Source organism: Sorex fumeus, unplaced genomic scaffold (assembly GCF_029834395.1).
Source record: "Sorex fumeus unplaced genomic scaffold, SorFum_2.1 ptg000069l, whole genome shotgun sequence".
NCBI classification, from domain to species: Eukaryota; Metazoa; Chordata; class Mammalia; order Eulipotyphla; family Soricidae; genus Sorex; species Sorex fumeus.
This window is the reverse complement of record NW_026606126.1, coordinates 1,510,676-1,523,818: the sequence shown is the minus strand read 5'-3', so window position 1 is coordinate 1,523,818 and position 13,143 is coordinate 1,510,676. Positions and strand designations below refer to the sequence as shown.

Sequence of the window (13,143 nt, the reverse complement as noted above, 5' to 3'; positions counted from 1 at the left end):
ATGCCCCAAAGTGGAGACAGAGAGACAGGCAGAGAGAGAAGGAAAGTGCCTTCTTTAGAGACAGGCGGGAGGGAAACTGGGGATGCTGGTGGTAGGAAATGTACTGGTGGAGGGATGGGTGTTGGAACACTATGACTGAAACCCGACCATGATCAGCTTTGTAACTGTATTTCACAGTGATGCAAAAATTAAAATTAAAATAAAAAAATGTTTATAGTAATGGGCTAGAGTACAGTGGTAGACCAGTTGCCTCGCATGTGACTAACCAAGCTTTGATCTTTTTCCCTGTGTAGCCTTGCCTGTGGCTGACCCCAGTTTGGTCCCTGTTTTCTCCTATGATACCCCAAGCACCACCTGGAGTGATCCCTGAGCACAGAGACAGAACTGAAACCCAGAGCATAGCCAGGTGCAGCCCAAACACAAAAACAAAATTTATGGTTGTAAAATAATGCAGGTAATCCAAAACTCTGTTGTATGATTATTTTTTCTTCATCGGACTAAATCTTCTGGTTTTCTTTTGGTTTATATTTTCCAGATATGAGGCACAGGCTTTGTTGTATATAAACTAATTCTCTTGGTGGGGGATGCCACAACAGTTGGTGTTCAGTGCTGTTCCTGGCTGGGACTAGGCGGTGCCGGGGCGTTGAACTGTGCTTGCCCTTTTCCATACTAAAACTCAGCGCACTGAGCTCTTTCTCTGGCTTCAATCATCTATTTTTTTCCCCAAAGGAAAAAAATGAGAAAACTGCAGACTTCTTGTGTATTTGATGCTAGTGCCAAGTGTTGAATGGGCTCATCTGCAGCATTCTGTATCTCAGACTGTCAGGTAGACCTGTGGTGCTCAGGTGCCAGCCCAGCCTGGTGCTGGGTGGCGGCTTAGCCGTGCGTAGGGGACTGGCCTCCCGCGTCCCAGTATCATAACGGCCTGTGGAGCTGTCTGGAGGGCCCGTGCCCGGGGCGTTGTGATGGATGGAGAGGTCTCCATCCTCTCTACTGCTCGCTGTGCTGGCTCCCTGCTGCGGGGCTCCAGGGCTGTTGTTTCCGGTTGTCAAGTACATGGGGCTCACTGGGGAACCGCTCCTCTCTGGGCTGCTCTCCTGGCACAGTGCTGGCACACAGTAGATACTCTGTTAGGGTGCAAGCCGTCCCACGGAAGTGCTGGGCTGCCGGGCACACAGAGGGTGACAACGGGCATGACAGTTGCAGCCTCATTCAGGCAAGGCAGGCATTTTTTCTTTCTTTTTTTGGGGAGGGGGGTCACACCCGGCGATGCACAAGGGTTACTCCTGGCTCTACCCTCAGGAGTTACTCCTGGCGGTGCTCAAGGGACCATATGGGATGCTGGGAATCGAACCCAGGTCGACCACATGCAAGGCAAACGCCCTACCCGCTGTGCTGTCTTTCCAGCCCCACTTTTTCTTTTTTTGTAGCGATTTTTATACATTTTATTTGCATAAAGTAGTTCACAATAGTTCATTACAGATAATATTCAAACACCCTCCCCACCAGCGAGCATCTTCCTACCATAAGAGGGAAGTGTGTGAAGGTTGTTGCATTTCATTCTGGGGCCATTTTAGCCTGTATATGAGAATACAAGCAAGTATGTTAAAATCAAATGTGGGCTAGAGTATAAGAGGTCACTCCAGGAGCTACTACATCACTCTCTTCAGGGAGCTTTAGTTGATAGTCTCTGGATCTTGGCCCTTGGTGAGATTACATGTGTCCAGGGGCAGTTTGTGGGTGTGGCTGCCAAGCTACTGGAAGACTGGGGACCTGGGTGGAGGAGGCCCAGTCCTGATCCAAGCAGGCTTGGAGATCTCAGCCGCGGGTCATGCATACCTGGGTTCTCTCTTGGTGAGGCTCCTGGGTGAGGCTCATCCACGCATGTGGAGAGTAGCCTTGGGCATGGCGGCAGTTGGGTTCTGGAGTTGGGGCTCCAGGGCTGCTGGGGCTCTCCTTGGGGCAGGCAGTGAAACTCAACCCCCCTCCGAGGGGCCTTAGTGAAACAGCCCGGTGCAGGAGCAGGAGACGGAGCTTTAGTTTATAGTCTCTGGATCTTGGCCATTGATGAGATTATATGGCACCGGGGGCAGTTTGTGGGTGTGACTGCCAAGCCACTGGAAAACTGGGTACCTGGAGGAAGGAGGCCAAGGCAGGCACTTTTAAGCCCCCACGTCATCCCAGGGCTCACTTAAAGATAATCCTTAGTGGAATTAACAGAAAATGTTAAAACTTATTCTAAGTTATTGAAAAAGCATCTTTCCTTAGAGTTAATGTTCAGAATCTTTTGTATAATCTTTACTCTGTTTCCATTTTGAGGGGTTGTTTGTTTCGTTTTGTTTGGGGGCCACACCTGCCGGTGTTCAAGTGTTCCTACTCTGCATGGGCTCTGCACTCAGCAGACCATACAGGATGCTGGGGGTCAAGCCAGGTGCCCATGCATGGCAACTGTCCCGCCCATTGTACTGTTGTTCAGACTCTTCTTTTACACTTTTCATTCCCACTTGCAATCATTTTATTTAGTTTTTGGATTATACCCACTGGTGCTCAGGGATCACTTCTGGTGAGTTCCAGGTTCCAGAACCCATTAGGGTTAGCCGCATGCAAAGCAAGGACAAGACCTACTGTCCTATTGCTCTGGCCCCTCAGTTTCACAAGATTTTCCAAAGCAATGGCTGTTGGGAAATGAAAATTTAGTTTTCTTTTTTGTTAGTGAAACTTAAGTGATTGCGCTTCTTTCCCTTTCCCCATCTGGATGCTAGTACGTGGGGGATCTAGCATTCTGAGGATCTGGCGGTTTAAGCCATCTTCCTGGCTCCTTTACACCCTTGTAGGTTTATCTGAAAGGAGCTGCTGTCACTTGACCAAACATCTTGGCAGATGTTAAATTAGAGGCTCTTAAAAAAGAAATTGAATGGATGCAGCACGTTAAACTGGACTGTGTGGCACATCTTTCTTTTAGGAGAAGGAAGCCAGCACCCTTTTGGAGCCATGAATATTGTTCGAACTCCGTCTGTTGCTCAGATTGGGATTTCTGTGGAACTGCTGGATAGTTTGGCTCAGCAGACCCCTGTTGGCAATGCTGCTGTCTCCTCCGTGGACTCATTCACACAGGTGAGGCTGTGCATTTCCTGATTTTCTTATGTAGCATAAGCATCATATAATTAATTGATATATTTTGGGGAAAGACGTAAGGAGAGGCTGCTAAAGTCTCAGGGCTGGGACAAATGAGACGTTACTGGTACCCACTCAAGTAAATCAATGAACAACGGGATGACAATGATACAGTGATTTTTGGGTTTTGGGTCACATCTAGCTTTGCTCAGGGTTCACCACTCCTGGCTCTGCACTCAGGAATTACTCCTGGCAGTGCTTGGGGGACCATTTGGATTCTGTGGATTGAACCCCAGTCAGACACATGCAAAGTAAGCACCTTGGCCACTGTACTATCTCTTCAGGCCCAAGCATCATATTTTATAGTTTAAAATCAGCCTGATGCTAGAAAATGTAAAAATAAAACTGAACAGTAATGGCATAAGGTATTGATATCTGTAGATGTTTTATATTTGCTTACTCCTAAGTATTTCACTTATTTTGTAGGTATTTGCATTTTTTTGATGTTTTAAGAAACTTCTGTTTTATACTCATAAAAATAGCTCAAGGAGGCCGGAGAGTTAGTACAGTGCAGGTAGGGCCCTTGCCTGACACATAGCCTACTTGGGTTTGACCCCTAACACCATTAGGGTAATTCTTGAGTGCCAGCAGTAACCCCTAAGCATCGCCTGGTGTGGCCCCAAAATAACAAAAGAGAAAAGTTTAAAATTAACTTATTTTTGTTTGTTTGTTTGGGGGCTGAGCTGGAGCAATAGAAAAGTGGGTAGGGCATTTGCCTTGCACGCAGCCAAAATGGCCAACCCAAGTTTCTCCGCCCCCCCTCGGAGGGCCCGGCAAGTACTCTCACCCGCACGGCAAAGCCTGGCAAGCTGTCCGTGATGTATTCAATATTCCAAACACAGTAACAACAAAGTCTCACAATGGAGACGTTACTGGGCCACTCGAGAAAATCGATGAACAACGGGAGAGCAGTGGCAGTGTAGTGACAGTGTTTGGGGGCTACACCCAGTGGTGTTCAGGGTTTACTCCTGGCTTTGTACTCAGGGTTCACTCCTGGAGGTGCTCTGGGAACCATAAGGGTGCTGTGGATTAAACTACAGGCAAGACGAGTAAGTGCCTTACCAATTGTACCAACTCTCTGGCCCTCAAAACAATTGTTTAAAATGGTTTAGATTTTGTTTGTGTTGTTTTGGGGGCCACACCCAGCTATACTCAGGGGTTATTCCTGACTCTGTGCTCAGGAATCACTCCTGGAAGTGCTCAGGGGACCATTATCTGGATGTGGGTGATTGAACATGAGTCGGCAGCATGTAAGGCCCTCCCCGCTGTCCTATCTCTCTGGCCCCTTAGCTGGTTTTGAATATCGACTTTTCTTCTTTCATAGTTAGTGTGCTAGGCACTGTGCACACAGGTCTTGTTTTTATGGAATTCTCTAGGATTGACTTTTTTTAATTAAACTACCATGAGATACACAATTAAAAGGCTGTTCATGATCGGGTTTCAGTCATACATTGTTCCAGTGTCCATTTCCCAGCACCTGTCCGCAGTTTCCCTCCCGCCGCCTCCTCTCCTCCCCCCCCCCCCCCCAACCTTTCTCCATAGCAGGCACTTTCCTTCTCTCACTCTCTCTCTCCCCTTTGGGGCATTAGGATTTGCAGCGCAGGTACTGGGAGGTTATCATGTTTGTTCCTTTCCTGCTTTCAGCACGCAGTTTCTTAGCCAGGGTGATGATTCCATTTCTTTGTCATAGTCTCTGTGTGGCGAAGTCTGGACAGGGAGAATAATCGAGCCCAGCATATGTATCCCCAAACCCAACCCCAGTGGTACTGAAATGATCAGAGAAGCAGTAGCTTCTCTCTTAGTTTTAGGACTTTTTTAGTTTTTCCTGAAAAGGAAGCAGTTCTTAATAAAATTTGGAATTTCTGATCTAGGTAGAGATACAGCTAGTTCAGAGGCCAGCTGTACTATTGCTCTGGCTCCTAAAATTTTTTTAAATTATAATTTGTTGACTCACCATTGGTTCACGATACAGTGTAAATTTCAGAGACAAACCACTGCAAGCCTTATCATACCCACCCCAGGTTGCATCCTCTACTCACTGCTCCCAGCCTGCTTCCCTCTTATCAAGTAGCTGTTTTCTTTTTTATCCACGTGAGTTATTTTGTTATGATTTGTTAGTTTGTTTGCTTTGGTTGTTTTTCATATCTGAGAGAAACCATTTAGTGGTTTGCCAAACTACCAAGTTTCTGGCTTACTTCGCTTTAGCTTGATCACCCCAAGTTTTATAAATGTCATTGCAAAACACCAGGCCCCATTCATTTATGTTATTTCATTTATTTTGGGGGGTGAAGGGCATACCCAGCAGAGTTCAGCACCTCCTTCTGGCTTTGTGCTCAGGGATTACTCCTAGCAGTGCTCGGGGAACCATATGTGGGGCAGAGGATTGAACCCAGGTTTGCCAGGTTTGAGGGAGATGTCTGACCCACTGTACTGTCTTTTTGGCCACTATCGTTACTTTTTTTTTTTAATTACTTCTTTATTACAGTGTTGAGGATAAAACCCAGGGCCTCACGCCTGCTCAGCTTTGTGTTCTACCACTGAGCCACATCCTCAGCCTCAACCTTTCAAACAGCTGACTAGTATTTCATAGAGTATCTATATGCATAACTTGTCTGTCTTTTCTTATAGATGGGTATTTAGATTCTTTCCACTTCTTAACTCTTATGAGTTGGCATCTTTGAACATAGGGGTGCATTTGAATTACTCCTTGAGTTTTCTCCCTGCCCTTGATTTGCATTTTGACTTGAATCATATTAAAGTTAACTTATTGAGGGTAGCTATTGATCCCCCCAATATATTGATATTTTAGTTCATGAATTTGTTGACTTCTGCTACTAGTTCAGTTACCTTAATAATCTGTCATTTGGATTAAATCACTTAACAAAATTAATTAAATTACTTAACGAAAGCTAGGGCCAGGGAGCCTGCACAGTAGGCTGAATTCCATGCTTTGCTTGCAGAGACCCCAGGTACAGTCCCTAGTACCACATGATCTCCTGAGCAGTGCTGGATTGAGCCTCATGCACTGAGCCAGAAGTAACCCTGAGTACCACTGAGTGTGACCCAAATACCAAAAAATTCAAAAATAGAACCTCTAGTAAGATACTCCTCATGAACCAGAGAAGTAGCTCAGTAAGCTGGAACATATGCTTTCCCTGCGGGAGGCCTGGGCCTGACCCCTGGTTCCACATATGGTACCCTAAGCACCGCCAGGATTGACTCTCCCATTCACACAATTAGGAGCAGCCCTGAGCACCCGCCCCCATGCAAACCATACACACAACAAAAAAAAATATATTTCCTCTTACGTTAAAAGGACACAACAGGAGCCTTCTAGCTGATTTTTATATTTCTGAAGAGTTATGCTGGGTAGATTATTCACTCAAGAGTGAATGATAGGTAGTATTATCTTTAGCAGTTGATTGTCCCCCCCCCCCAACCCCTCAAAAGAAAAATACTAGAACTAAATGCTTCTTTATATACTTAAGATTTTGTCTTTCTGATAAGAAAGAAATTTCTGGGAAGTTTTTAAATGGGGAAGTTGAGGAAGTGTATGAGGAAAGGGGCCTTGTGGATGCAGAAGAGATGAGTGGGTCTTGGGGCCAGAGCAATAGTCTAGCAGGCCAGGCACTTGCCTTGCACATGGAGGACCTGGGTTTGATCACCAGCCTCCACTATGGTCCCCTGAGCATTGCCAGGAGTGGTGTCTGAGCGCAGAGCCAAGAGTAACCCCTGAGCATCACCGGGTGTGATCCAAAAAAACAATAAAGCAGAAAAATACCCAAACTGTGAAGGAGATTTGAGAGGACACTGCAGGAAGTGTCCTACCAGTGACCCACGACACCCCTGCCTGAGGGAGAGGACTTGGAAGCAGAAACATCTTTCTTGGGCCCAACAGATAGTACACTGGGTTGGGCTGTTGCCTTGGATACAGCTGTCCCAGAGTTGAGCCCCAGCACCCCCAAGAGTGATCCCTGATCACAGAGCCAGGAGTAAGTCTTGAGCACTGCTGGATGTGACCTCCCCCCCACCAAAAAAAAAAAGGAAGATCAACTTTTTTCCCCCCTCCCTAATTAAATGTTTGGAAATTAAAATATTTGAAAATTATAGAAAGTCCTTGGAGATATAATGAAAATTGTCAAGGAATTTTTGTGATTTTTGTGCAGTGGTATTATTTTATGATTTCCTTTAACATCTAACATTACAAAGTCTTAACACTATGTTTTGTTTGGTTGGTTTTTTGGTTTTGGGATCATACCTGGTGATGCTTGGGTTACTCCTGGCAGAGCTTGGAAGACTGTATGGGATGCCAGTGAGCAAACTGGGCTGAGCATGTACTGGCAAGCGCCCTACCATTGTACTCTCTCCATTCCCCACTGAGGAGGGTTTTAAAATAAGCTAATGAAGGAACAGTTAAAAAAATTTAAGATGCTGGGGCCAGAGAGATCATATAGGGGAGAAGGCACTTTCCTGCCACACTGCGTCCTAGGTTCTATATCTGGTACCCTGTATGTCCCCAGGCCCCACCAGAAGCAATTCCTCAGTGCAGAGCCAGAAGCAAGCCTTGAGCACAAACGAGTGTGTCCCAAAAATACATAAACACAAAAAATAGCTGAAAATTCAAGATATTAATGTCTAAATGGAATGTTTAGATTTATCCATTAATCTGTGCACAAAAATTATTTTACAGTTCACACAAAAGATGTTGGACAACTTCTACAATTTTGCTTCATCATTTGCTATTTCTCAGGCCCAGATGACACCAAATCCATCTGAAATGTTCATTCCAGCAAATGTTGTTCTGAAATGGTAAGGAACACTTTGTATCTCTAGTATCAATCTTTCTAATAACCATGTGGATATTTAGCTTTTAACATTTCAAAGCATTCTTTCATTGTGGACATTAACATACATTAATACATGATATTTAGAAGTATTTACTATATGGTGAGAGAGACAGTATAGTGTGTAGGGAGCTTGGCCACCATGCAGCTGAATCAGGTTTGATCCCCAGTATCACGTATGGTCCCTTAAGCATTGTCAGGATTGATTCCTGAGTGTAGAGCCAGGAGGAACCCCTGAGCATTGCTGGGTGTGATCCAGAAACAAAAACAAAAATTGCTTTATAGAATTCAGATCAGAAATGTTTCTTACCCTAATTTCCCTGTTATTTATTTATTTATTTTTTTATGTAGGAGTACTGCTATTTATCCAGCCACTGATTAGCTGATTGAATTGGGCATGAACTCCACTTCTCTTTTTTTTTCATTTTTTATAATTTTATTTATTGAATTGGGCTGGAGCGATAGCACAGCAGGTAGGGCATTTGCCTTGCACGCAGCCAACGTGGCCAACCTGAATTCAATTCCTCTGCCTCTCTCAGAGAGCCCAGCAAACTACCGATAGTATCTCGCCCATACGGCAAAGCCTGGCAAGCTACCCGTGACGTATTTGATATGCCAAACACAGTAACAAGTCTCACAGTGTTACTGGGCCCGCTCGAGCAAATTGATGAACAACAGGAGGACAGTGACAGTGATGTTTATTGAATCACCGTGAAAGCAGTTACAAAGTTTTCGGGTTTAAGTCTCGGTCATACAATGAAACACCTGTACCTTCACTGGTGCCCATTCTCCACCCCTTTAAGCCCCAGTATACCCCTATCCCACACCTTCCCCCTACCTGTGGGGCAGATGATTTCCACATTACACTCTCTCTCTACTTTGATTACATTCAATATTTTGACACCAGACCCACCATTATTATTTGGGATTTTACCCCAACACTCAGATCTGCTGAAAAGGCAACTGTAGACAATTTGTTTTCTATTGCTGGTTATGAATAACATATGATGTCGTGCGACTGCAGTAGTGGCTGTGCGGTTTTGAAATTCCTAAATTTTAACACTTAAATCTGTAGGGATTTCTGCCAAAACCTGCTGGGTTCCGAGATTTGTTCCTGAGTCTCTGGGATCATGGCCGTTAAGCAGTTCGATCAGAAACCAGAGAGGCCATGCCTCCAGTTATACAGCTGAGCCAGAGGTGGTTTGTGGGTGTGTCTCCCACATACCTAACTTTTGGCCGTTTAATTTCTTGGTAAACTTTGCCCCAAGTTTTTGGGGTCTGGCCAAAGCACAGCAGCATTTTTGGGGTATCTGGAAGTCTGAAGGCGCAATCAGGTGGCTGATGCATTTGCCTCACAGGTACAGATTGACCTGCTGGCGGCACCATACCCCCTACCATGTTATTTTTTAAATGTGTGAATATTCTGCCATTATTAATTAATAAAGACAGGAAAATATACTATTTTAATTTATTTTATTATTTAAAAATATACTATTTCCACCCTGGAGATTCGCCCATATGTCACCTTGTGGTATATGTCCCTCCTGTGCTCTCTCAGGAACACATCTCTCTCTCTCTCTCTCCCTTCACATGACTACATGAAGATTTCTTTAAATAAAGCTATTTTACTTCACTAAAAAAATATAAAGTACAAAGAAGAAATAATACAGAGGTTAAGACATTTGCCTTGTGGTAGCCAACTTCAGTTAGATCCCTGAGCCCCACCAGGAATGATCCCTGAGCACAGAGACAGGAGTAAATCCTGGACACTACCAAGTATGGCCCAGCAAACTACCTGCCACCCATGCCTCCCCCGCAGAAAAAACCTGCAATTGGGGATTGTATTTTAAAAAGTATTTTAATATATGAGGCTTGAATTACCAATCAAAACTTCTTTAAAAATACATTTATAGGGCCTAAGAGATAGTACAGTGGGGCAGGGCGCTTGCCTTGCACATGGCCATTACAGGTTTGATCTAGGGATTCTAGTGGTCAGTTCTACAGAAGACAGAGAATGAAATTGTATAAGGTTTATGCTTTCTGATCCAAGCCAGTCTTTTGGGGCGCTTTTTGTTTTGATTGGTTTGAGGTTTTTTGTATGTTTGGGGTTTTTGGCTTTAGGGTCACACCCAGCAGTGCTCAGAACTCATCCTGGCTCTGCACTTAGGATCACTCCTGGTGGGCTCAGGAGACCATGTGGGATGCCAGGGATTGAACCCGGTCAGCTGCATGCAAGGCAAGCACTCTACCCACCATGTTGTAACTCCAGCCCTGGGATTTTTGTTTGCTTGTTTTAGGATCATATCTGGCAGAACTCAAGGGCTGCTCCTGGCACAGTGCTCAGGATTTACTCGTGGAGATATTCAAGCACAAGTGCCCAGCATTCACCCAGGACCTCTTGCATGCTGTATGCATGCTATATGCAAAGCCTACACTCAGCCCTTGAATGAGTCTAGCCCGTCAGCCAGTGTGTTTGAGAGGGCTAGCAGTTTGGCCGTGTTTAGCCGGCAGCATCTGGGAGTGGGGCACCAGCCCTCTGCGCAGGCTTACTCTGGTGCTCAGGAAACCCGTAGTGCTGATAATCTAACGCAGCCTTTTGTGTGCGGAGCATGCACTGCTCGTTCGAGCTCTCTCTCGGCTTGCTTGCTGTCTATATAAAAAATAATTAAACTTCCACTTTGGGCTTTAAGTTTTTCTCTTAGCTCTTTTTCCGTTTTGTTTCCCTTTGTTTTTGAGTCACACCTGGTAATGTCGGTGCTGGGGGCTGCTCCTGGCCTAATGTAGGGATGCACCTTTATCCAAGCATGCACTTTAGCCTGTTGAACTCTCTCTGACCCTTTATCTTAGCTTTTTGGAAATGAGATATGTTTACTCTTTGCTAAATCATTTGGAAGATTATATGATTCTATTTTAGTTTTCTTATAAATGTATTTTTTCTTCCATAGGTACGAAAACTTTCAGAGGCGGCTAGCACAGAACCCTCTCTTTTGGAAAACATAATTTGAATAAAAAGATTTTTAATGGATCCTGAAATTTGTCATATTTTGAAGATAAATGACTCCATTTAAAAGCACCAAGTCAAAAGGATCATGAAGTCCTTTGATCATGAAGTCTGAGTTAAAAAACTGCTTAGTAACTGTGAAGTCTAATGAAAATCTTTATAAAAAATTAAAAATGTTAAATAATGAAAAATGTTCCTTATTTTAGTGATTTTTTCTTCCTTAAGTAAGCTTAAAATAGTATTTTAGAGGCAAAACATTTTGTTTTGGTTATAGTTCATTTTTTACTTAGAAATAAAGAATATTCACAATCGTATGTCAAACGCTATTGCATGTATGATTTTTAAATTTTTCTTTATTTGCTAGACTAGCTTAAAATCAGATATAAATGAAATTGAGGGGCCTTTTAAAAAACAATATGTATTTTTTTATATATATATACAACATTTCTTTTCAGTTATGTTTTGGAGTTTGGTGTGTTTTGTTTTTGTTTTTGTGTTTTTGGTGCCATGGATCTAGCCCAGGCCCTAGGTACATGATGCACCTCCTCTTCCCATGACCCATGCTCAGCCCGGAATAATCATGTAAGTTTAAATGAAGTCAGATGTTTGTATTATTTTTTAAAATATAAGGTGAAATATTTTAAAATCTTTTTCATGAATGATTTCATGAAGAATTCAAACATTAGATTTTTGTTTATTCTATATCATTTTTTTTTGTTTTGGGACCACTCCCGGCCGAGCTCGGGGACTCCATGTGGTGCCAGGTCTCGGCTGTGAATAGAGCTGCAGTAAACATTGGATGCATGTGGCTTTCCAAGTTAGCATTTTCTTGTTCTTGAGATGCCTGGGAGTAAATTGCTGGATTATGATATGGTAGTGCTGTTTTCAATCTTTTTTGGCGGTGGGAGGCCACATCCAGTGTTGCCCAGGGCTATTGCTGGCAGTGCTTGGTGGCAGTGCTTCACTGGGTGTGGACTCAAAACCAGGTCAGCTGCATGCCATGTAAGTGCCCTTCCTATTGTACTGTCTTCCATTTGAGGAGTTCAGTTTTAATGATGGTTCTTTTTTCTATGTGCACTTTAAAAAAATGTGCCTTTGGCTTTTGGGTGTGAAGAGGCCTGTCAGGGTTGATTAGTCGGGCCTGTTTGGTCGGCTTCTCGTGCAGTTTGCCACAGCATGGCTTACCGCTGGCCTGAGCCCCATTTTTATTATTTTTTTTCTTTAATTTTTTTTACAGTAAACGTCTCCATTGTGAGACTTGTTGTTACAGTGTTTGGCATATCGAATACGCCGCGGGTAGCTTGCCAGGCTTTGCCAAGCAGCCAAGATTCTCTCGTAGCTTGCCAGGCTCTCCAACCGGGGCGGAGGAATCGAACCCGGCTTGGTCGGGCCGGCCACGTGCAAGGCAGACGCCCTACCGCTGTGCTATCGCTCCAGCCCACAACAGGTAGGGCGTTTACCTTGCATGCAGCCAACATGGCTGACCTGAGTTCGATTCCTCCAGCCCTCTCCGAGAGCCCAGCAAGCTACCGAGAGCATCTCGCCAGTGTGGCAAGCTACCTGTGAAGTATTCAATATGTGAAACATAGTAACAACAAAGTCTCACAATGGAGACATTACTGGGCCCACTGGAGAAAATTGATGAACAATGGGAGGACTGTGACAGTGACATAGACAATTTTTATTAGTGAAAAACCATGAGATACAGTTGTAGACTTACAAATTTTTGTGCTTGGGTTTCAGTTACACAATGATTGAGTACCCATCCCTCCACCAGTGCCCATTCTCTACCACCAATGATCTCAGTATCCCTCCTACTCCCATCCCCCCCTCCCACCTCACCCCTGTGGCAGAGCATTCCTATTTGTTTTCTCTCTCCTTTTGGGTGCTGTGGTTTATGAAAGAGGCATTGAATGACAGTCATGTTTGGTCTATAGTCTACTTTTAGCATGTATGTCCCATCCTGGGAGGATCCTCCCAGCACCCTTTACCTGGTGCTCCCTTCGCTATCTGAGCTTCCTTTTTCCCTAGCATGTGTGGCTGTTCTCCAGGCCATGGAGTGAATCTCCTGGTACTTATCTCGGCTGTTCTTGGGTGTTAGTCTCCTATTTTGTTACTTTATGT

At 44.3% G+C, this 13,143-nt stretch overlaps 1 protein-coding gene across 1 annotated transcript in view; it reads left to right on the top strand.

The window, feature by feature from the left end:
• Window positions 1–11,220, top strand: part of HIKESHI (heat shock protein nuclear import factor hikeshi) — a 41,212-nt gene extending 29,992 nt beyond the window's left edge. The window contains exons 3-5 of the mRNA XM_056128832.1: window positions 2,963–3,114; window positions 7,865–7,983; window positions 10,964–11,220. Coding sequence (XP_055984807.1) covers window positions 2,963–3,114; window positions 7,865–7,983; window positions 10,964–11,018 — 326 coding nt within the window. The 3' untranslated portion in view covers window positions 11,019–11,220. The remainder of the gene's footprint in view (window positions 1–2,962; window positions 3,115–7,864; window positions 7,984–10,963) is intronic.
• The last annotated feature ends 1,923 nt before the right edge of the window (window positions 11,221–13,143 follow it).